At 33.8% G+C, this 25628-nt stretch overlaps 1 protein-coding gene across 6 annotated transcripts in view; it reads right to left on the minus strand.

Moving 5' to 3' along the window:
* Positions 1 to 1476: 1476 nt before the first annotated feature.
* The window catches only part of LOC130896356 (glycogen synthase kinase-3 beta), a 54240-nt gene continuing 30088 nt past the window's right edge, over positions 1477 to 25628 (minus strand). For 3 of the 6 annotated variants that reach the window (XM_057804378.1, XM_057804377.1, XM_057804376.1), the window contains 7 exons: positions 23522 to 23712; positions 20638 to 20721; positions 15985 to 16095; positions 13675 to 14106; positions 10706 to 10762; positions 4495 to 4681; positions 1477 to 2031 (listed from right to left, as the gene is read on the minus strand). In XM_057804378.1, coding sequence (XP_057660361.1) covers positions 1865 to 2031; positions 4495 to 4681; positions 10706 to 10762; positions 13675 to 14106; positions 15985 to 16095; positions 20638 to 20721; positions 23522 to 23712 — 1229 coding nt within the window. In that variant the 3' untranslated portion in view covers positions 1477 to 1864. The remainder of the gene's footprint in view (positions 2032 to 4494; positions 4682 to 10705; positions 10763 to 13674; positions 14107 to 15984; positions 16096 to 20637; positions 20722 to 23521; positions 23713 to 25628) is intronic. The other 3 variants (XM_057804381.1, XM_057804380.1, XM_057804379.1) reach the window with 1 other exon arrangement.

Here is a 25628-nt window from a genome sequence, read left to right on the forward strand (position 1 = left end):
ATTTTTAAAACTTTATTTGTAATGGTAAACCCCAGCTCTCCACCAATAATTGGCTTTCCGGGAATTTTTGTTGTTTTAAATGTCTATATTGGTCGGACTATTTAAGAGTTTTGTCTTTCTTTAATCTATCAATTCCAATTGCGACTAAAATTGCATGATAATTGAGAATTTTCTAGGAATAAAAAATTCTCAGTTTTTAGAGAAACTTTCAATGTGAAAAGCTTGAACGTAAAAAATTAACAGGTGGTTTAGTTGACAATATCATGTGACTCATAGTGAAAGGGTGTTGTTTTGGGTAACTTTTTGCTAGCCCCTGTTTGGCTTCATTGTTGACAAAGAAAAATCATATTTTTTCTAACAAGTTATATTGCGAATATAACTGAACAAAAAAGTGGGGATAGGGACACTTCGTAGAAATAAAGTAAATTATAAAAAACTACTTCTGCAAGATTCTTGGTAAGTAGGTATGAGGTAAGTCCAAATTATTTCCAACGGGAAATTGGATACGGTCTTATGAAATGGCAATAACACTAAATTGTGTTCTAAGGCCCCTAAAACCGCGAATCTCAATTCAAATAGCTCTAGTTCATATGGGAGGAATCGATTTGATAGGATTGGAATAAGGTCCAAAAAATTAGTGGTTTTATATTTGCTGGGCCATAAATGCTTTTATGGTACAAAGACGGGTATTACAGAGGAAGGTCTAGCATAGATCTTTTGCAATCCCCTAGAGAATGTGTTCTGTACATTCTGGAGAATTATAATTTACCACAAATAACCTGTACAGGAAGACATTTTGGATCAGTTGGATCATTGTGAAAAGGGAATCTAAATATAAAATGTTTGTGTGTTATCACAATCACAATTTACTCATGTAAGAAATGCAATTTTTCACTCTACCCGGAAAGTTTTTTTACATACCATCAATCATAAAATATAAATTGTTGACGTTTAGAAAAACACCTTGAGGAATATATTAATAAGAAACTCTTTCAATTCAGACTGTAGATTGATAATTTTGTAATAACTTGTTTGGTCGATAAAAATAATTTCAAAACTATTTGATGTCATCCTCATTTAAACCCTGTTTGTGTAGAAACTACTCCTTAATGGATCAGAAGCAACTTTATTTGCTTGGGGGTAACTCAATTGATAATTATTTATTTATTCAAAATCATTGTGAAGCAATATCGATAAAAATTTTCAGAAAAAAGTTTTAGGCATTCATGAGTTGATCATATCTATTTACTCTATTATCTACCTCACGCGCCTGTAGCGCCAACTGGTGGACATAAAAACGGTAACCGTGAAATAATAAAAAATTGAAATTCTTTTAAATTCTCCTTAAAAATTATCAAGAGATCGATTGAAAAAAGGACTCAAAGCAAATAAAATTTAAATTAAATTTATTTTATACGTTCAATTAACGGAAAGGCGTTTGGGCCTAGTATTAGTGACGCATAATAAAATATCCGATTTTAATTGAAAATGTCTAGTTTATCTACAAATATGTCAGATCATACAATAATTTATACAATCAGTCACTTGAAAAGCTTGTACCGTAACCCACTGATATAATTAGTAATTTAACATCTTCTCCTTACTAACGTATTTTTTGTTTCTTTGAGCTTATTATTATTTCCAGACACTAATATGTTTACCCATATAAATAGAAATAATAAAAATACCAATAATAGTGATTCTTCGATACGAATTTTTCGCTTTCTGAAGATTTCTAGCGTTTTTTTTCTTTTATTAATATTATAAACACTACTGAACGCCTGGCTTAGTGTATTGCTGATTTAGTTAATCTATGCAGTACAACAAACATCGAAACAGCACTTTACACGATGGTATGGACCATCTAAGCTATACTTGACGTTGTTGGTTGGATTGGAGTTGTTGCAGGGTCTGTCGATTGTGGGTTAGTAGAAGACGAAGGATGGTCTTGCATATTATTATCTGCATCTTGTCCAGTTTGACCACCTCGAGGCAAAAGTGTAGCATTCAACGCTGGCTGAATGTTTAATTCTGTAAAGGATAACAAATGTCAATAACACAGTGAAAACTGTATGTCTCGAATAATTTTAACAAAATGCTTTATCATTTACCCCATTCTCTCAATATTTTTACATAAATTTATTGTTATCTTAATTATGTATGTATAATATATAATGGAATAAATTAAATTTTAGCGTTATTATATGCTATGTAAAAAGAATCCTGAAATAGGTCGATTTTTATTCTTAAATTGACAATTTACAGTATGAAAATATTATCCCCTTTCAACACACCCGCAATTTTTAATAATAAATACCCTGGTCAACCTGTTTCGCAGCCTACAGTTAGCAAAATTGAAAAAAGTTTCGTGAAACTGGACATGTAAAAATTATTGAAAAACCAGATAGAAATGTTCAATTTACTGATGTAAAAAAGTTAGATGTACTTCCAGAGATTGAAGAAAATCCGCATAAGACAATACGAGAACTTGCCGCCGACAATGATGTGAGTAAATCATCTATTTTAATAGTTTGGGATAATGAAAAATACCACCCTTACAAAATTCAGTTCGTTCAGGAGTTACATGGAGATGATCCTGATAGAAGACAAGAATTCTGTGAATTGATGATGGAAGGAATGAACGCAGATTTGCAGATAATAAACAATACAATAAAATATCTGATTAAGCGTTGTTTCATTTAAACGAAACGATTAACAAACAGAACTGTAGATATTGGAGCAGAGATAATTCTCACTGGATGTGTGAGGGTCACACTCATTATCCTAAAAAAGTGAACGTTTGGGCTACTATCATTATCATATTTAAATATGCCACATTATTATCTTCATTCTACGTAAAGTTTTGTGATAGAGACATAATCAAAATGTCACATCTTAAAAATGAATTTTTTCAGTCATTATTGCACCAAATCTTATAAAAAAAAACTTCATATTGCTGAACAGAGGACTAAAATCCTTTTCCAACAAGGTACCACACGACCCCCTTGCTTATTTAAAATTTTCGAGGGGGTGCGGGAGGGGGATAATATTTTCATACTGTAAATTGTCAATTTAATAAAAATCGACCTATTTCAGTTTTTTTACATAGCACATAGTAACGCTAAAATTTAATTTATTCCATACATATGGATCGCATTGTATATAGTTATAACTGAAAGTATTTATGAAAAGAAAAAGAAATTCAATTTTAAAAAGGATGTCGCATTAGTAGACTTAAAAAAATTTGTATTTGAAAGACTTTGTTGAAACAATTGGGAAGTTCTACGCATATGCTCCAGCGCGCTGGGGCATAGTGGGACGAACCTATGCATTTGTTGGCATATATGTAATACTTCCATATGGCCATTCTTAAGTGGAAGCTGTTCCGACTAAGTAAGATAGAATGATTACGATTTATCTATCCTCCAAGGCTCCAGCTCGGTTCTGGGCATTCTCAAGCATGCGCAGCCTGAGCGAGGTATCTGGAACGAAAGAGAAAATAGTATATTGTCGGCACCTTAATAGTGGGACATTCTTTCCCGTTTAAACTGTCCATATAGAAGTATCACTTATATGGACCTAGAACCAATATCTGAAAGTTCGAATTTTCTCATATTTTTGTTTTTGTCGAGTGCTCAAGGTGCTTGGCAAAGCGGGCTTGCGAGGCCTATAGCTTCCTGAATCTTCCAGTAGGCTCAGCCCGATCATCCACGTGCCTATACTTTGTCTTCAGTCATTTGTGTTTGTTGATGTTTTATGTGATGATAATTCGTAATATGCTATGTTATTGGTTAAAAAAATTTATATTCTCCAAACTATTTTCATAAAAACTAAGTTTAAAACTCTTTAGTACAATAATCCGCGAACGAATCGATCGCTGCAGTGAAATCGATAGACTTTTAGATGATATTGAAAATAAATTGATGACTCGGATGCTAATTCCGAATTTGAGCAACACAGTGATCATGAAACGGAAAGTGAACATGGGATCGATAGTGAAAATATTGATGAGCCTTCGGACGAGGATATCGGTAGCAAAGAGAAACAGGCGCCGACGAGGTTTGTGGCAATAAGGAGGGCGGCAACACTGAAGGTAATTTAGATTTACCAAGCACATCCACAACACCTTATGGGTGCAGGAGGGCACATTTTATAGGAAAAGATAAAAGCACAACTTCGCAAAAGGGTTTTAGAAACCTAAATGTTAGAACAAGAGTCCGCAACATTGTTTCGCTACATTTGCCTGGAGCTGTACGTGAAGCTATGAATGTACAAAACTCTTTTGGGGCTTGCCCTTATCTGGTAGTGTACTGATAGTAGAGACACGTACGGGATCTTTTTCCTAAAGAGTAGCCATAGAGATTTAGTGGATTTAAATTTATGAAACGTTCAAAAACTACTAAAGTGTCCACTTTCATAACCAAAACCCAACGAATTTCCAATATTTAAGTACTACCCTTTACCCACCGTACGATTGCCCATGGTTCTTCTTACCTTGTTCAGTGAAATTAAATAATGGGGGGAGTTCTTTTCCATTAGGTAGGCGAGTATTTGGTTCTCTCAATTCGTTGAAGAAGTTGTGTGCGCAAGCCTGAAGGGGGGTAATTCGCGAAGATGGCGTATATTCTAACAATTTCGCTACCAATTCAATTGCTTCCGGCGGTGTACGTGCTCGGAATACCTGCAACAAATTTGAAAACAGAAAAATTATTATTCAATTTGAAAATAAAAAAACAAAACAATCGATTGATGCGAAGTATACACCAACTGTTAATAGATATTTCTATATCTGTACATTATAAAAAGTAAAACAATTTTTTTTCAGCTTCTAGATGTTGGGGCAGTCGAACCAAGATAAATCACCATTTCCAAATTTTTGTGTAGTTTATTTTGTGCGTACACACTCAGAATTCACCTCATTAGATGCATTGGGTTTGTTGGACCTATTATCCTGTTTATAACACGCTTTTATTAGTTTCACTTGTACACTACCGGCTAATAATTTTAAGATCACATTAAAACAATTTAATTATCTATCGGATATCTTAAGAAGTCATTTTTTTATATACCCCCAAGTTATTGGATAATAAACTTGTATTGTTTTCAAACACCGACAAACTCTGCGTTGGAGCCAGTGGGTGGAGTCGTATTATTAATTTTATGATGTGCTAATAACTAATTGCTTCGTCTATCGGTCAGTAATAAAAACTAGCTTCTAAAAGCACCTACTTCCGACTTATTATTACCTGAGGTTACATATGTTTGTTCATAAACAATCTCAATTTTTCTAAACTGAGTAGCGAGCGAAATTAGCAGTGAATTACGTTCTGTCATCGTTGTTTTACATAATGAAGCCAAATCCGATCGTGATAGCTTTACAATTGAAGTTATCGAATCGACAGGCAGTTTTCAAGATCGTCCACGCTTGGAAGGTCGAGAGCTACGAGTACAATGTCAAGTGAAGATAATTTACTTGTTGATACAATAAGGGCGAAATAGTGGCTTAACAGTATCGAAATCTGCGTTTAAATATACAAAACCCGAGTTAAACCGTGATAGATAAAAAAAATATATGAAAAATGAGATAAATAACATTAACTGAATTTTTCTATAAATAATGTGATTATAAGTAAAAATATATTGTATATATGTGTCTGCAAATAAATTTTTACAAACAACTTATACATTTTATTACACTTCATTCATTCCCACCGGTTTAACAAATGGTAAGATACAAGTATAGTTCTTCCAATATTAATCGAAGGAGACAGTTATGCGAGGAACAATCAATATTTCACGACACTAATACCAACTTAAGAAATGAAAAATAATGTTTACTCCCAGTATAAAATTCGGGAACATCTAATAAACCGTAGCTCCATCTCGCCAGCAACGCAGAGTCGGGAAATTGCATTTAAAAAATTCCAAAAAAGGTGCTTTTTAGGTGCTAATTTGATGCCAAGTTCAAAAATTAAGTGCTCTGCAATTTTCACAGCAACGGAATACCCAAAGTTGCGGTGCTGGGAAAACATGATGCTACCAACGCAATGAAAATAATTACAATACATTAATTGTTGAGGTGTTGAATTCACAAGAGGCGTTATGAAAGCAGATTTCGCTCGATATATGAACTTGACGAAAAATATGTATTATGAGATATAACATTAACGAAAAAGTAGTAGGTTAGGTTAAGTTAATTTAGGTTAGGTTAGGTTAGATTACGTTAAGTGTTATGAAAGTAGAAGCCGTCCGAGGTATTAAAAATAAATTTATGAGTTCATTACTTATTTGCACACTTGAGCATCTAATAATCACATTATTTTATTACCTCATCAATCAATGTAATTATTTTCTTTGCGTTGCTAACATCACGTTTATCTAGCACCACAACTAATTAGCACCTAAAAAGCACCGAAGCTGTCGAAAGGCGTATATACACAATTTCTTTGAAATATTCCTGCTAGACAGTCTACGAGAAGCAGTGGCGTGGCTTTGCAAGATTTGTTTAATTCATAAATTTCTATAAATAATTAGAAATATGGAATTCTTCAGACCATGGGCAAATAAAGACAATAAAATTGCACAGTTTAGTGAGAATAAAGGCAGCTATGAATTTAATAATGAATATTTAGATATACAAACATAGCAAATTATTTTAAATATATTCGAATGTTTGAAAAAGGAAAGTATTCAGTAATCTGATAATACCAGAATAATAAGAATTGCTGAATTAACTAGAGTATATAAATTTTTCATTTATTGAGTAGTCACGAAAGGGATTGCTATGGATCATTCACAGAACCGAAAAACATGTAAAGAAAAACTGAAATCAGTTGTCAAAGTTACTCAAGATTTTATACGTAGGACAATTTATAGTTTACTAGCTGACCCGGCAAATTTTGTTCTGCCATATAAATTATATCTACGAAATATTTTTCTAGTTCAATACAAATAACTAACTTACTTTATAAGTATGTAGGGATGTAGTTGTAATCGAAAGCGTTGTAGATAATGAAGTTAAAAAAATAAAGATTAATCTCTCACAGCAATAGAATGTACAATATTCTTGGTTAGTCCGTATTTAGCCAACACAAACAAACGGGATGGTTTTCCCAAGCGAGAGCATGCCACATGCCGTGGGAAAAGCATGGTGTTTCTAAATCTAAGCCACATACAGACAATGTATGGCCTTGTACCTTATTGATCGTCATAGCGAATGCCAATCTAATTGGGAATTGAGTGCGTTTGAATTCAATTGGCACATATGTAGGAATCGTAGGGACTCGTGGCAGTTTTTCATTAATGACAGCAAGTCCCCAGGCAACAACTTTTGTATCTTTAAATTTTAACCCATTGACGTCCACGTTTTTTGCTGCCAAAATCGCTCTTTCTGTCAGCCACTTATGATTTTCATATTGTGTGTGTACATCGGGAAATATGTTATCGACGAGAGTATTATACATCGGCAATTCTAACAATGGTTTCGACGGATGGATCCTGAAGCATTTGAACGCGCATGTTCACCGTCAGTTGTACTTTTTCAACATTACGCCATAGTCGCGATAATTTTAAGCAAGCCTTGATTTCATCGGCGTACGTTGAATGTGGAATAACGAGGAATGTTTGTCTAAAATCTTTTGAAAGGAGTAACAAAATACCGCCAAATAGTTTATCGTTGTTTTTTATATTCTTTAATGTCCTATGTGCCATAATGCATTGATCCCAGATAATAATTTTACATTGTTTTTCAGCACTGGCTATAAACGATTGTTTTTTTATGTTGCACACTGCATCTGAATTTCTTTGAATGTCCAATGGCAGCTTAAATGCTGAATGAGCTATTCTGCCTCCATCTAATAAAGTTGCTGCAATGCCAAAAGATGCAACGGTCAATGCGATTAAATTTTTTATAGTATCTCGGCAAGAAATAGCGAAATAAGGAACGTTTTGCCAGTTCCACTTGGTGCATCTAAAAACAAATAATCTTGAAGAAACTGCCAATTATATCTGTGAACAACCTTTTCAATGCCTAAACTTTCAGTACCAATACAGTACAAAACAGACCTTTAAACTTCTGGAAATTTCGTGGACAAAGCAGTAATGGTGAATTCTGAAAACTCGTTGAACCAGATCATCTGAAATGACAGATTTGAGTCCTTTGCCTCCTTAATCATGTACATCATTAGGGCCATCTTTAAACTATCTTTACTATTCACGCACAAAACCATCACTCATAAAGTTTTCCCTATACACACGACTCATTCTCCGATAGATTTCTGCAGCACTACTGACGCCTGAATGTCAACAAAGGCGGAATGTGTAGTGCGAGAACTTCGCAATAGCCAACAGCGCATGCCCGCTTTCTTCTACTCGCGTAACGTTTGCACGGAGCGATAGGAGGTTGAAAATAAAACGGCCCTCGTATAAGATACCAAACCAAATAAAAGTTTCTGCAAGAAAACAATTTCTCACATGGCCAGACCAGGCGAATAAGGCTGTGTGTAAAGGTGTATTGTCATGGTGGAAGTATCAGTCTCCGGTGTGTCACAAATCGATCTTTTTGACAAACATAGATACGTTATCTTCTTGGCACAGGTATTATCAAAAGTTTTATCGATTTAGACAGTTGACGGAAGTCCACTACGAGATTTGTCATCAATCTACATGCAGCTACGTCAACACCACAGACAGCATTGAATTGATTTTGAGTTGCGTGATCTAACGTCTCGAGAAAGATACGCATACTACAAAATCTCCGCTCCCGGCAATACCGTTTCGGTTATTATTGGGTCCAAGTGATAAGATCTGATAGTAAGAGTAAAATTTAGAGTGTTTCATAATAAGGGAGTTGATAAATTTCTACGTGAAATCTTGCCGGTTGGAAGTTTTTAACCTATACCTATATTTATTAATGATAATACAACAAAAGGATGAATTTGTTATGATGAAAGTCGAAGACCTACTGGCAACACATCATTTTCTATAGTAAACATGAATCTTATTTCTTGCACTAATACAGCAGCTTTCTAATTTGAAGCTAACTATCATAATTCTAATTGATATCATTATTTCACATTTAAATTCATAGAGGGGGCTTCATTTTAATAGCAATTAGACTTTGTTTTCAGATAACTTGGTATCTGTATTTTATAAAAAAGTTATAGTTAATTAGAATAGTAGATCTTTTATTGGTATATGTTATAGTTGATCATAATTTTTTTGGTTAAGGTTGAAAAAGGCTCAAAAAAAATAACGTGTACAATGAATGAAGGAGAAATCACTTAAATTGTGATTAAGTGATTATTGAGGGGTGGCTTATCATACTTGTGCCAAATTTTTAAACTAATAAATATATTAATGATTTTTTGCTAAGGAAAATATCTTGATATTCTGTAACAGTATCACATGAAAGACAGAAAAGGTGGACAGAATATTCTCCGAAAAATTGGCGTTTATTGTATTTTAATACGTGTTAAAATAACGGTAACAAAAACTGATTCGATTCGTATTGATCGTTCTAGCAACTTTGGTCTGATAAAATGAGGATTCAACCATCCAAAGTGCAAGTCTCTACTTTTTGATACAAGTTAATTTCAGCATACATTTATACCAAAGCTGACTGAGAAGTTTCCGACCTAACAAAGAAACAAGAGATTTTTCTCATAATCATTTTGATTTTTTACTCTTTTATTCAAGTCTATAAACTTAGTCTAACGATGATGCTCCCTAACCTAACTTTTTTAACCCTTCGAATAATAGCTGTAGTCTTTTTTTATCAAAAAAGGCGTTTACGTATAAAGTGAGTCTTTAAGAAACGGAAAAAAGTGGCTGGGTACCAGAGCTAGTAATTACGGAATTCCTCCCTTTACCTTATAAAACGATGATGCGTAATACTCTTCTGTTATTGTTTAACCGTTTTGAAGACAGCCCTTGAACAGAATCCTATATCTATCCCAGAATACGGTCGCCATCATATTTCCAGCCGATAAAACCGTCTTGGCATGTTTTGAAACAGGATCGCCCTTTGTAATCGATTACTTTGACTGTTTTTTGTCAAGGAATGTAGTAGTGGATCTGGGTTTCATCTCCAGCTATGAATCGACACATAAAATCAGACGTATTTTGTTTAAACCACGTCAATAAGGCATGGAAATGTTCATTCGAATTCGCTTTTGGATCAAAGTGAGCTAACGTGGGAGCCATCAGGCTGATAGATTTCGCGTACGTAATTTTTTTTTCATGTCACCGTAATATCTTCACATTATCTACTTACTCCCGAATTTTTTCCATCAAGTATATAGTGAATGTTTTTTTAATGTTAATATAACAACTTGATTTGAAATTTTTTAAAATATTCTCACTAAATATTATTCAATATGTAATAAATTTTAGGTAATTATATTTTTTTGAGACCTTTTCAATTTTATCGAGATATTTTTTCTTTTTTAAAAAATTCATAACTAAAACTTCCAACTTCCAAAACTAAATGTTTCAGTTTTTTTCCTTCTTTAATCAAAAGAGCTACAAAGAGATTTAGTAAAAGTTCTAAAAAAATTGATATTATTATAAATTCAAATCTTATTGTATTCGCTAATGGTAGTATGGAAATTATTCGATGTGCTTTTATTAGAATTAAGGATCCATGTTTAAAAAGCTTAATGCAATTAAGATTAGTAAAATGATCTCAGTCCACACTTGGACTTACACGTATTTTTTGATGATTTGTGCTGTCAAACGGCATCGACATTCTTGTTAACATAAACTGCAAAAAACAGATTTTTGTCGTTAATGCTTGTATTGATTTTTTTTACAAATTAATTCTGTTATAACTTAAACTAATACATTGACATATCTTATTTTTCAGTTTTTATTTAAATAATGAATGTGGGGTGCCAATCTCAATTAAACAGCTTTATATAGTTGAGGTAATTATCAATGTATTTGAAAATTCATCCATTAATATCCCTTAAATTTTCAAATGTTTAAATTATAATGAAATGTTAGAATCCATTACGCTTTCCATTATTTAGCTTCATTGTACTTGAATAAACTGAAAGCCATGAGTAATGAGAAGTTAACAATGTGATGTCACAAGGTTTGATGCGATTTATAATTTTAGGGTTGCATGAAAATCAGCCCGGATACCATTCTTGACGATTCCCATGTAAAATGACCACCTGAATCCAAATACAGGGTTCCCAGCAAAATTTGCCTGATAAATTCCCTGACCAAAACTCAAAAAATTCCCTGACCAAAAGGTACGCGCAAAATCAGCTTGGATTACTTGATGTTAATACATAGTAGTATTAATCATTATTATTAGTATTAATTAAATTAATTTAAAAGCATTTTCAATTAGCTTCAGATTGATTTTTATAAAAAATTAATAAAAACTTAGAAAGAGAAAATAAATTTGGTTAATTTGTAGCATAATAAATTGTTATGAGAAAAATTCTTTTCAGAGGCGCCATCTAGTGAGAAGTACAGCAAATTCTCTTTCAGAAGCGCCATCTGGTGAGACGTAGCGCAAGGATTTTCTAAAATCTGGAGTTACTCCAGATTTTACTTAATTTTAGGATTTTCCCTGACTTTTTGAAATTTTTTGTAAATTTCCCTGACTTTTTGAGAATATTTCCAAATTTCCCTGACCATTTTGCAATTCCCTGACTTTCCAGGTCGCTGGGAACCCTGAAATATGACCTCAGTTTTTCCTTATTAGGTGAGGGACATCGCCTACTTATTTCTCACATATTTTTTACTACAACTTCTAGTCGTTTAACATCCGAAAGTAGGTAATAAAATTTGTAGCAAAGTGGCAACATTATTACTAAATAAAAGTATATATTGAAACTACAATAAAAAAAATAGAAATAAAAATATAGAGCAACAGTTAGGTTAGGTTAGGTGTATTCAATGCAAGACGATGACGCTATCAATACCACAAGCGCACAGGTTCGCGGAGAAATTTACGACAAGCTTAAACTTGCATTACTCTTCTCGTTATACTAGGATGGTCCCATGAGAACTTGGCCCAGCGATGTTCGATAAATTTGATACTCTTTTTAAACTAAGAATTGTCAGCTCTCAAAATTATCCCACGCGCTTCCTAACAAACTTTGCCTGCAGATGGAACGGTCTTTCACTTCTTTGGAGCCGGTTCTCCCTTTTCAGTCCATTGGTTTGTTTCGGGTGTGAAGTGATAGACCAATGTTTCGTCCTTGGTTATGGAACGGTGCAAAAAATCAGCTTTATTTCTGTGAAACATCATCAAACACTAGATGGAAACAATTTCACGAAGCTCTTTTCATTCCTTTATGAGTAAACGCAGTACCCATCTTGCGCGCAGCTTTGTCATGTCGAAATTTTCATATAATATGCGATGTATACCACTTTTTGAAATGCCTACTGTATACCACTTTAAGTCGACGATCATCTAGTACCGTGTATTTTCTTCAGCATATCTGGAGTCGTCACCTCATTTGGTCGACCACTGCAATGCTGGTCTTTACAGGTCGTAAGGCTTCGTTTAAACTCTGCTACCCGATATTTTACTGTTGATAACGAAGGAGCAGTCACACCCAGTGTAGATTCTAGTTCAACTTTTATATGGGTTGTGCTAAAGCCTTTCAAATAAATGTATTCAAACGTCTTCAAACACATGCTTCATAGATCTAATAAATTGATTTTTTCAAAGCTACTACCGCCAATTCCAGGTCAGGCCAGGTACTTCAGGGACGATCGTTCGAAACAAACATTACACCGTACGGAACTGGCCTCTTCGATAAAATTTTACTCCTGCTCATAAAAATGTCATCTACGACTAGACATATGCCGCATTTCCATTTTTGACCTAATGTAAAGTAAAAAATGTATCCAATAATAAATTGTTGGATGCATTTGGAAGCATTGAAATTGCTAGATGTAAGAGTAGCTTAAATAAGGACAAAGGGCCAGTTCCTTACAGTCCTTACTCATAGTTTAGTAGTCAAGAAATAAATGTGAAGATTCCCGCTAAGGACGTTTTCCTGCTGGAATTAATTTTCGCGGTAGAAAATTTAATATAAAGCAGGTAAGTCAAGTAATTAGGTTTTAGTTCACCTTCAGTCTCCGAAGATGATAACTTGGTTAGCGAAACGCGGGTCAGTCAGTGCTATTGTGAATGTAAGTGAAATGGTGGTATAAACAGTGTGTTCAGTAAGTTTTCATACGAATATAACCCGTAGATTCTGATATAAATGTCGACTTAGCTCATCACCGCATACTTTTACAATAAAATGATATGGTCAATTGTTTAATTTGGTAGCTATGGAGTAGGTATTATGTATGCTATTAATAATAATAAGCATAATGAATAACCAAGTGGGTGTAGCGTACTTTTATGTTTATTAATTAAATTATTTAAACTGTTTAAACAAACATTAAATTAATTGATTAAAAGTGCAGTAGAGAGCGGGCAACAGAAAATTATAGGCCTTAAAATTGACCATTGTCATAACGCTAGAGTTGTTTAATTGGGCCTTAACCGAGGGTTCATTAGTCAGTACCCAAAATAACACTCATTCTACACCATAATGTAAAATTTCAATAAAGACACAACTATAAATCCATTCAAAAGAGTTAACTATCAATTGTTCAACTTAAATGAAAATATAAGTTACTTTAAAAAATAAATACCTGTTGCCATGGATGTGATTTGATTTGGGGAAACTTGAATTCCGTGTAATTTGGATTCATTTCTTTGATTTGCTCTTTAGTCGGTGTTCCCAACACTTTGATAATCTCAACCAATTGATCAACGCCGGAGTCTCCGGGAAATATAGGCTGACCTAAGAGGAGTTCTGCTAAAACGCATCCCGCACTCCATACATCAATTTTTGTCGTATAATCAATAGCACCAAATATTAATTCAGGTGCTCTGTAGTACCGACTGCATATGTAGGAAACGTTTGGTTCGCCTTTCACAAGATGCTTTGCACTGCCGAAATCACATAATTTTAATACTCCAGTTTCTGGATCTAACAACAAATTTTGTGGTTTGATGTCCCTATGACATATACCTAATGAGTGAATGTAGGCTAATGAACGAAACAACTGGTACATGTACAACTGAAACAAAAAAAAAATTATCAATGACAATCACAAAATAAGTTTAATAAAAGTTTTATGTAACAAGTATATAAAGTAGCCTTTCTTCGACGAATCTGAATATTGTCGAAAAAATGCCTTTACACACAAATTGCATACAATATTTTTTCTACTAGGGAAAATTTTATCAAAATACAGGAGTTCAATGATAATTTTCTTTACGCACTAGTGCGAAAAATAAATTTAATTTTTCGTTAGAAAAAACTATATAGCTATTATTGATACCTTATATAGATATTTATTAATATTTTGAACATTTTAATAAAGAACATGGCAGTTTTTTATCGTGTGACTACAAGACACAATATTTTAGGATTTTCTAATGCTGATGTCAAAAAATTTAGACAGATATAACAATGGTAAAAAATGCTAAGAATTACTAACAATATGTCAAGGTGTGAGTTTACCTATCGGTCGTACAAAAAACTTCTTGCAGGTTATACAAAGACAAACGCGTGTGGTTATTGTTGTGTTATCCTCTAGCCCAGACATGGGCAAACTTTTTAGAGGGAGGGCGCGGGATAAAACAAAAAATTATGTAGGCGGAAAAAAATTTAAGCGATGAACTTTATTTTTGTTTTTTACATCATACACAAATTATGTATGTTACAATGGTAAAAAATTAGTGAAAGAAGTTACGAAACTCGATTTTTTTTAAGAGAATGATGGCGTATGCGACAGATGAAATTAAGCATGAGCCTCTAAAAGTTACTTGTAATCTGGTAAAAATTGGTATAAGCTCATTCACAGATGTGAAGCTAAATTATCGTCAGTCAAACGATTTCTCATGCTGTTTCTGCGAAGTTTCCTAGTAGAAAACACCTGTTCATACCACCCTTTCTTCTGTTTCTTTTGATTTCATCATTTTCTTTATTATATTATATATTATAGACAGTTTTGTTTCTTATTTGTTATCATTGGGATTAAGTTTTCTTTATTGAGCGTGGCCCGAGGGTCGCATTTGGCCCGCGGGCTGTACTTTGTCTATGACTGCTCTAGCCCTATGCCAAATGTGAAATATCTTGTTGCTCTAGACGAGTATACTCGCAAAAGCTAGAAAAACCAGTTTATCTACTATTAAAAACTGGTAGATTGTGATTAGGTTGGTCAAGAATTTTAAATTGATATTCCTTTGTTTTGTAAAATATACTCAGACACATTAGAAATGTTACACACTATAAATGTATGCACTCAAAAATTGATAATATTATGATTGGCAACCCCTTAGGGGAGTACACTGTCTGGTTATGTATTAACTGGGCCAGGGGATGTAGAGGAAAGTTCATTTAGATTCTTGGATAACCATCGCGTTTCTAACAAGACATGTTTTTTAATTGACTCGAATTACACATCTTTGATTAATCGTGGCTTACAATTAATCTTATAGTTTTTAACGACCTTCTGATTCAACGACCGTCACAATTGGTTCAAAACCTACCTTACCTCAGTATGGAAGTAGTAAATGATTCAACTTTATTTAAAATACTTTTAATATGGGACTCTTAATGCGAAAGTTTTTGTTAGTAATCGACGTCCATATTCGTTTTATTCGTAAAAAGAACTGAATAAAATTTTAAGAAATCCGTTCTTCTTGATTTCGATGATATTTAATCACAAGATGAAAGTTCATCCCTTAATTCAAGGGGGTGTAAATCATAAAATATGAGATCCATCATTGTTAGCCCCGGTGGATTTTTTATACAAAAAATCTCGTTTGGTACTTAAATTAGTTGGTCGATTGAGAAAAACTAATTTTTGAAAATAAGTTGTTTCCGCTTGGAACCACTTTTGAGAAACTTAGAAAAAATTCATTTGAAACAAAAATTAATCTATTCTTACCTTGATAAAGCTAATAGGTATGGTTTGTTTCGATTTGCTGTAGTGACGTGCCACTTTATAAACTGTTTCAGGGATGTATTCCAAAACCAAATTCAGGTACACCTCATCTTTCTAAAACATTACATAATGTTGATTTATTTATAATCATTAATACAGTACGGCAACTACAATTAATGTTACAAGGATTTTGTTTACTAGTGAAATGAATGTAAATAATAGAGGAATCCCGAAAGAATATAGATGTTCTTGAACCTGAATGCTTCGTATCTAGATAAAAATGAAGAAAGCTGAAGATACTATACTATTCGAGTAGTTTTTGAAATTATGAATAAATTCTCACAACAAATGTGATTTGAGAAACTACTTATCATAATTGCTTGTTATAAGAATAAACTTACACAACTGGTACTATTTAGAGATTAGAGAAGTACCTGGCCCAACAAAAAAAATTCTGGACAAAAATATATTATTTTCAACGTAATCTCCTTTTAGGCCCATACACTTTTCCTAGCGATGTTCAATAAGTTCGATACTCTTTTTATAATAAGAATCGTCAAGCTCCTCAAACTACTGTGGACAACAAATCTTCATTGTTGAAAAATCTTTCACCACTGAGCCATTTTTTCAAGTCTGGGAACAGAAAAAAAACCGAGAGGGCAAAATCTGGAGAATAGGGTGCATGGGGTAGCAATTGAAACTTTTAATTAATTAATTTCTAACATTGCAATAACGGATGTGTGAGCTGGTGCATTTTTTTGATGAAATAACACTTTCTTAATCAAATGCGGCCGTTTTTCCTTGTTTTCTTCGCTCAAATGCTGCGATAAGTTCGCATAATAGTCGTCGTTGATAGTTTTTCCATTTTCAAGGTAGTCAATAAAAATTGTCTCCCACCCGCATCCCAAAAAATTTGTTTTGATTGTTATTTTGTTTCGGGTGGACCCACGTTTCATCCATGGTTATGAAACGGCGCAAAAATAAGGCTATATTTCTGTGAAACATTGCCAACCACTCGATGGAAACAATTTCAAGACGCTGTTTTCGTTCCATTGTGAGCAAACGCGGCACCTATCTTGCGCACAGCTTTCTCATATTCCAAATTTTAGTTAACATGTACTGCACTTTTTGAAATGCGTACTATGTCTGCTAGGTCGCGCACTTCCATTCCATAATCATCCAGTACCGCTTCTGGTGGATTTTCTTCAACATTTCTGGAGTTGTCACCTCATTTGGTTGACCACTGCGATGCTGGTCTTCGAAGGTCGTATAGCCTTGTTTAAACTTCTTCTGTTGATAATGTCTCACCCAGAGTAGAATCTAGTTCAGCTTTTATATTGGTTGGGATAAGGCCTTTCAAATAAATGATGACCAATTTTTTCCATGTTTACAAATTCACTGAGAACGTTCACTATTGATGGCTGCCAAACAAATATTAAACAATGTGGCGTCTTCAAACTTCAGGCCAGGTACTTCTGGGACTATCCTCGTGAAGAGAGGGTAGTTTGAAAAAAAAAATTTAAATCTAGATGTCACTCCTGTCGAGTCTAGAGAGGAGTAACACTAATTTATTGTTTACTAGAATTAAAGTCATTTAGTGATATAGTGTGAAAAGAGAAATTATACATGAGGATATAAAGGAATACATGGAAGATTGACAGACGTACAAAAATCAATTTAATTATAATGAAAAAAGGAAATTATGAATATAATAAAATCTATATAAACCTAAAATGTAGCACTAAAATTTCAAAATTTGTAACTTATCAATTATAGCTAAGAAAATATACTCACAAATCACTAAAGAACAAATTAATACTTTATTTTCATTTAGAATTTTGGTATTGCATTTATGAGTTTACTTTTGACTTGAAACAAGTATTGGAAAATATTTATTTACGTTTCAAGTTTTATTTTCACTTTTTTAATAATTGGGAATATGTTTCTTAAGCTTAATAGTGCAATATTTTTAAAACTTCATTTTAATTGAATCAAAGGTCAAAAATTGGCAAATTTATATCTTTTGAATCCAAAATTCCACTCCATTTTGTGCTACTTTTAAAAAATGAAACTTTTAGCACATATGTTTCAAACTTGTACTGAGATAGTGGTATGAACTGGGGCAAAATATAAAATAAATTTCGCTCCATTAATAAAAATATTTTTTTTGAGATTAAGAAATTATTAACGAAACTTTATTATTCAATTGTGCGTGATTTGTGAGTATGAGCCTGTAAGTAAGCGAGCCAAAAACCATCTTTAACTAAATGTGTTGGACTATATAGCTAATTAACTTGAAATAATAATATAGAATTAAGTAGGATAAGGACAGGAAGAAACAATAACGGACCGTGAGGCATTATATTACCAAGCAATGGAAAAATGAGTGTCCATAAAATCTCTTCCAGGAAAAAAACTTTGGAGGAAAAAATTTAATGTTACCATGATTAGTAATGTACCAATGAAGTGTCAAAAATAATTAAGAGCAGCTAGGGTAGACTAAATAGGAGTATGTGATTAGGGTTTATGAGTCAGGAAAATGCTTAACAATTCAAAAATATTTAATAATGGACAATAACGGAAACATGCAAGAACTATTTAAGAATCACTCGATTTTAAGAAGCAAGGATAGGAGTAGCCTAGTAACAATTATATTTTAAATAAGGTCAGCAATAGATAAATATGAATACCAGTAAATATTGTAAAATAGTAGAAACTCTGAAAATATTGAAATGAATCAAATACAAAGAAAAGTGGATATTCATCAGAGTAAAGTTGATAGCTGTTAACGTGGAATTGACATGATATTGATATGTGGCTATTACTGGAACTTTTATTTACCATTACACATTTATAAATAAAACTACAGGCACCTGAGAGGAAGACGTCCACACATTGATTAGAAGCATAGGCATCAGCTTGAAATAATCAATCGAATACTTTATTATTCAGTAACTGGAAGATGTCGAAGAAAAATAGAACATGCGGTTCTGTTAATTTACACTGAGTATAATTTTTTAATGGTTACTGGAATTAAGGGAGGTTATAGTGCAGGGAATTTTGAAATTTATCTTTATTTATGTATTTTTTTTTATTGAAATGACATAAAATTACTATTTTTGGATTTTAAAGGATCAATTTATCAAGTAAAAGCAATAGTAAGAATTTGACAACAAAACAGTCATAATAATAATCGATAAAAATAATTACAATAAAATCAATTTCTTATAAACGCCAAAAAAGTTTTACTTGTTATTTAATATATATAACGGGTATCCAGTGGCAAAATTAGTATTTGAATTTCGAATTTTTCCGTAACCATTAGGCGGAGGACGCGGGGAGGGGTCGGCGTTGGCATCGTCATTCATGCGGGTTATTTAGTCGCGATGTCGCAGGAGACGGGTGAACAACGTGCGTATTTCAAAGCCGATGATTCGTGTGCAATTGCTCGTCGAATATTTTGTTCCCGTTACAATATTCGACGGTTACTTGACGCATCAAGTGAAGATTTGATCATGAATGCGAGGGTTCCGAGCAACAAGTTCAGCAGAAAACAACCCACGACCGGGCTCCAGGAGATCGTCGAGAACGAATGCGAACATTGATCTCGTCGCGGCGAGTTTGCGCGATCATCCGTGTCATTCTGTTCGCAAGAGAGCGGCCGCCGTGGGGCTTCCAAAAACTATAGTGCACCAAATATTAAAGAAGGATCTTAAATTTCATCCGTCTAAAATTGAATTGTGCAAGCGCTTAAGCCTAATATGCGTAAAAATTTCTGTGAGACGATGTTGGAGCGATTTCGCACAGTAAACACTATCTTCTGGAGACATGAAGCCCATTTTCATTTGAATGGAAGTGTAAACAAGCAAAATTGTCGTTATAAAATCTCCGCTTAAAACATCAACAGCCACTTCACAGACCCAAAGTGACGGTTTGGTGTGCGTTGTCCAGCAGGGGAATAATTGGACCCTATTTTTTCGAAAATCGTCAACGGACAGCAATTTCCGTAGACGGTGTTGCTTACAGGCGAATGCTTAACGATTATTTATATCCAATATTAAGAGAACATGCTGCCTTCACTTCACAGACATGGTTTCAGTAATATGGCGCCACGCCACACACTGCTAGGCAGACCATGGCGCTGCTTCGTGATTTCTTCCCTAGCAAATTGATAAGCCGTTTCGGTGACATCCCTTGGCCACCCAGTTCTCCGCATTTCTCCAGCGAGTGGCAAGAAATACCGAATCCAGGTTCCAAGAACGTGTCCGACGTGACGGTCAACATTTGGACGATGTGATTTTTGAAGAATAGAACCCGCATTTGTCTACTTTATATTGATTAAAATTAGAAATGCATATGTTCTGTAGTTTTTCTGTTATATAGATTTTAAATTTTAATTTTGCTACCAATACATATCACAAAGTCATTAATACGATAAAAAATAAAATGCATCATAATATAACCACAATATAACAAAAAACATACATTTAATAAATTTGAGTAAAGTTCATATTTTTATTTAAGAAATTTTCAATGTGAATTTAAATTATTAATATCAGGTTATACAATCTATTCAAAAATACATTATTCATACAAGTGGATCTAAAATGAGTAAAATAAAGTAAGAGTACATGTATAAGAAATAGATCGACTCACCTTATCTCCACTAGAGTAAAAGAAATATTTGAGTTTAACTATATTACAATGTTCTAACTTCCGCATAATTTGTAATTCTCGGTTCTGGAACAAATCAAAGAATCATTTTAAAATAAATCTTCTTCAACATCACAACAATATTTTTATCACTAAACTTATAAATACAGAACATATCTTGTCTGTGTACTTAGTAGAACGATTTTTTGGATAGTTTGAGCTATTTCTCTCATTCTAGAAGTAATCTACATACATAATACAAATAAGGATATTTTGTAACACGAAAATTTAACATGGGTTATTAGTGATAATACATAAATACGAGGATGGTCCCAGAAGTACCTGGCCCAACAAAGAAAGTATAAAAATTTTGGAGAAAATATATTTAGTTTTCAACGTAATCTCCTTTTAGCTCCATACACGTTTAAAAGCGATGTACAATAAGTTTGATACCCTTTTTATAATAAGAATTGTCAAGCTCCTCAAAATAGCCAGTAACTGCTGATGTTACCCCTTCATTGTTAGAAAATCTTTGACCACCGAGTCATTTTTTCAAGTCTGAGAACATAAAATAATCCGAGTGGGCTAAATCTAACGAATAGGGTGCATGAGTAAGCAATTTAAGCTTTTATTAATTAACTAAGTCTATGAAAATTATCCCACGCGCATCCCAAAAAACCGACGACATGACTTTGCCTGCAGATGAAGCGGTCTTTGCCTTCTTTGTAGCCGGTTCTTCCTTTTTAGTCCATTGTTTTGATTGTCCTTTTGTTTCGGGTGTGAAGTGATGAAAGGTGCAAAAATTCGGCTTTATTTCTCTGAAAAATTGCCAAACACTTCATGTAAACAACTTCACGACGCTATTATTGTTCCATGGTGCGTAAATGCGGCACCCAGCTTGGGCACAGCTTTCACATGTCCAAATTTCTAGTTGATATGCGATATACTCGTACATCACTTCCATGTCTAGCTCGTGCACTTTCAGTCGACGATCATCCAGTACCGCTTTGAGGATTTACTTCAATATTTAAACATTTCTGGAGTCGTCACCCCATCGATGCTGGTCTTCGGAGGTCGTACGGCTTCGTTTATACTCTGCTACCCAATATTTTGCTGTTGTTAACGAAGGAGCAATCACACCCAGTGTAGATTCTAGTTCAGCTTTTATATGGGTTGAGCTAAAGCCTTTCAAATAATTGTATCACGTAACTATGATCAATTATTTCCATGTTTACAAATTCACTGAAAACATTCACTATTGATGGCTGCCAAATATATGCAGTATAGATTGCGTACTTTCTCATACAGTGGTATTTTTCAAGCAGCTTCAGTTATCTCTAGGTCAGGACATGGACCATCCACAGAAAAAGAGGTGGTTTGAAAAAAAACTTAAATCATGATGGAACTCCTGTCGAGTCTGGAGAGGAATAACACTTATTGATTAATAGTGCTTCATGTTACGTCCTAAACCTACTAATTCAACGAGATTTTCAAATTTCATCTGCAAAAACCGAGGTCATGATATCATTATAGTGAAAGTTATATATTAGAAATAGTGCTGATAGTAATATGCTTGGGCCAGAATTGATAAACACAGAAATCGAAGCAAGATGTTTGAAGCGTTCAAGCCAACGGACCTAACTAGAAGGTTCCACTAATTAGAGACTTGGTAAGTTACGAGGATTGCTTCATAAGTTTTGAGTTATGGTAACACTGATGTGAATATGTCATAATTGACATCCCCATCATAAAGTTTGATTCGTGCGATGATTTTCTATGACTTTCGACGTGGATTAAACCAACGGCAGTGTGCCGATCAACTCGCTTCTGTAAATTGCTGTAAACTAATATTGCAAGATCATCAAATGACATACCGTGAGATTGAGGCATACTTAGGTATTAGTTCCACTCGCATACATTCAATATTGCATGAACATTTGACTGATTTGTTAGCGTTAGATACCACATAATTTGACAATCTCTTAAAAATAGTTCTTGGTGGAAAGGAATGCTGAGAAAATTCAATAGCTGTACTTCAAAAGACGCCTATAATCATAAATTTATGTATATTAACCCGAACCTAAACAAGCAGCCATAGTTCATACCGGTTCTATTCTATTTCTTTAAATCACTGAACAATTTATTACAAGTTCGTGTAATGCTTCATTTGACCCATTTCTCGGATTGACTAAAGCATTTTTTTATGAAATTGTACAGGACTAATCAAATGAAATAACATCCAATATCAATATTCAATTATAGTAACATTAAAAATAAAACAACATATCGATTTCTTGAATTTCATTCCATAAGACGTTCCGCTTCTTTCTCTTTCACTTTTAAGTACACTCAAAGGATTGTAAATATTTGAAAATATACTTTGACTCTGGGAGGGACGATTTGGATCCAAAGTCATATATTCTCTTCTTTGTTTTTATCGTTATTCACATTAAATATTTCAAATTTTTCAGCTATATAGCTAAATATAGTGAGAAGAGCAGATGTAAATATACAGGACGTATGGCAATCAAAAACAAAGCGAATCAAAAGTTACGGTGTATTTTTATAATGTCGTTAGCCCATATTAGCCCATATTTTAGGTCTCGATCTTCGCACATCGTTGCGCAAATATTCCAATAACGTACTTTTATCTTCAAGTCAACCGTAGAGCTTATTTCACCGTTTTGAAACAAAACTTCAATATTCATGTTTCACGACAGAGACTGCAAACACGATTTCCTACTATAGTAGCAGATTGACGGGTCCAAACTTGTAACTATTTGCTTAATACATGGTATACATAGGACAAAATGAGACATAATAGTTCAAATATTCGCGATGTATTTTTTATCTCGCCTCGTATTCATATGATCAGCATTTTACTCACCTTAAACCGTTTATCTTGCAGTACTTTTTTAATTGCTACTAACTCCGATGTTTCACATAATTTAGCTTGATATACGACCCCAAAGCTGCCGTTTCCAATTACTTTGGTGTCAGTGTAGGATACCTCCTGTGGTCTGTCTGGCCCTTGGCCGGGAGTAGCTACAACAGTCGTCACTTTGCTTCCGTCTTTACCTAATTACAAAAAAAAAACATAAATGAATTTTATGGATGCAGCAGATGCGAAAACTCACGTACGAGGGTTTTTCATATAATGTACCCACCCCTTATCAATTTCATTATAATATATCCGCTTCGTTAAGTTTTTTTAATTCAAAATATCATGAGTCTACCATAATCGGGCAACGAAATCAAAGAGAGTTTACATGCTGTGTTTGATGACTTGTCTCCTTATATGACGAACGTGGTTTAATGAGATTAGCCACGTCAAGTACCCCGAAAATGGCTACCATGGAGACTAACGCAACAAAAATCCACGATCTCGTATTGGCAGACCACCTTTAGAAGATCCGCGAGACATCTGAGGCAGTGGGCCTTTCACAAAGATCGTGTGCATGAAATTTTGTGCAACAGAAAGTGCCGTGGGACCATTTCAGATCAGTGCATGACGCCGATCAAGCGTAATAAAAGGACTTTTTACGTCGTTTAGTGACAGAAGATTAACAATTCAAAACGACTATGTTCTATTCCGAATTATTGGGCCGTTTCGACGCCCAATTAAAGAAAAAATAGCCCCACTTGACGTAAAATAAAGTGTTTTCCAAATTGGACTACTGCCCCGTCTCTCCAATGTCTTCCTCAGCTTTGACCAAGTGCGACTTATTTTTGATTTCTAACATTAGAAAGTCATTCACCGGGAAGATATTCGACTCGAATAAGGTCATCATCGCCACGGAGGCCTAGTTAAATGACTGGGAGCATCGTTGAGACGATTATATTAAACTAAAAGGAGATTACAGTTAAATAATATTGATACCTTTCATTATTTGATAGTTACGTTACATAAATAAGTAAGCGTGATTATAGTGAACACAGTTTATACTATCACTACATCAACACCATTATCGTTATCGTCTTCAGAGACTGAAGGTAAACTGAAAAGTCGCACAGTTTAATTGTTAGTGTATTTAGTATAAATATTACCAACAGTTCATACAATTTCTTAGTTAACAAAACAACTTACAAACAAGCTAAAAGCTAGTTTCTTTGATAATACTGGTCAACTTGAGTCAGCTAATTCTAAATGGTACAGAGCACATGAGCAGTCATTGGAGAAATTAGGAAATCATTGTTCAACATTACAACACCGCTATTCAAATAATTCAATTTTCAATCGGTTAGAAGATTGAGATCATCAGCAATTCACACACATCCTTGATTTGGTATCCACAACATTTATTACTGCACATCAAAAATAAATTGATTAGTCAACGATTTTCAACATCTGAGGAAGCTGTTTTTACCTTTATAACGCATGGATCTGCCTCAAACAGAAGTGGAAAATTATTTCGATGATGAAGAATGTTTAGAAAAATCATAAAACTAGTTTTATATATCCACTGTTTGGCCTGAAACTTAAATAACAATCACGTAGAAGGATTTGTACTTAATTCAAATAGAAATAACAGAGAAAGTAAAAGCAACAAAGTAATTCCCAAGCAGAGATTTTAGGATTTAATCTAGAGCGACAGATTAATAAATGCATCCTGTTGAGCACTTTTCATTTTAGGTCTCTTCTGATTTCGGATTGGTTTCTTTTAAAGACAGATGAAAATTTGACATTCTTCTGTTAGTCTTTATCAAAATATGATATTGACACTGACACTGACAATTTTGCACATTTATATGAATCAATAGATCACCTACATTATGAATATAAAAATAAGAATCGCTTTTTCGTTCTTATGAACGTGAGCCATTTCTAAAAATTCTCTTTTTCGTGTATCAGATTCCGGTTCAATAATTTTTGAATCGCTATAATTGAATATTTTTTTGTTTCAGCTTTTCATTTTCTCGGTAAAATTCCAAGGAGTAGGCAGATTGAGGTCACGGAATAGAATCAATTCTTACCAATGAACGTACAACCACCA

Source organism: Diorhabda carinulata, chromosome 7 (genome assembly GCF_026250575.1).
Source record: "Diorhabda carinulata isolate Delta chromosome 7, icDioCari1.1, whole genome shotgun sequence".
NCBI classification, from domain to species: domain Eukaryota; kingdom Metazoa; phylum Arthropoda; class Insecta; order Coleoptera; family Chrysomelidae; genus Diorhabda; species Diorhabda carinulata.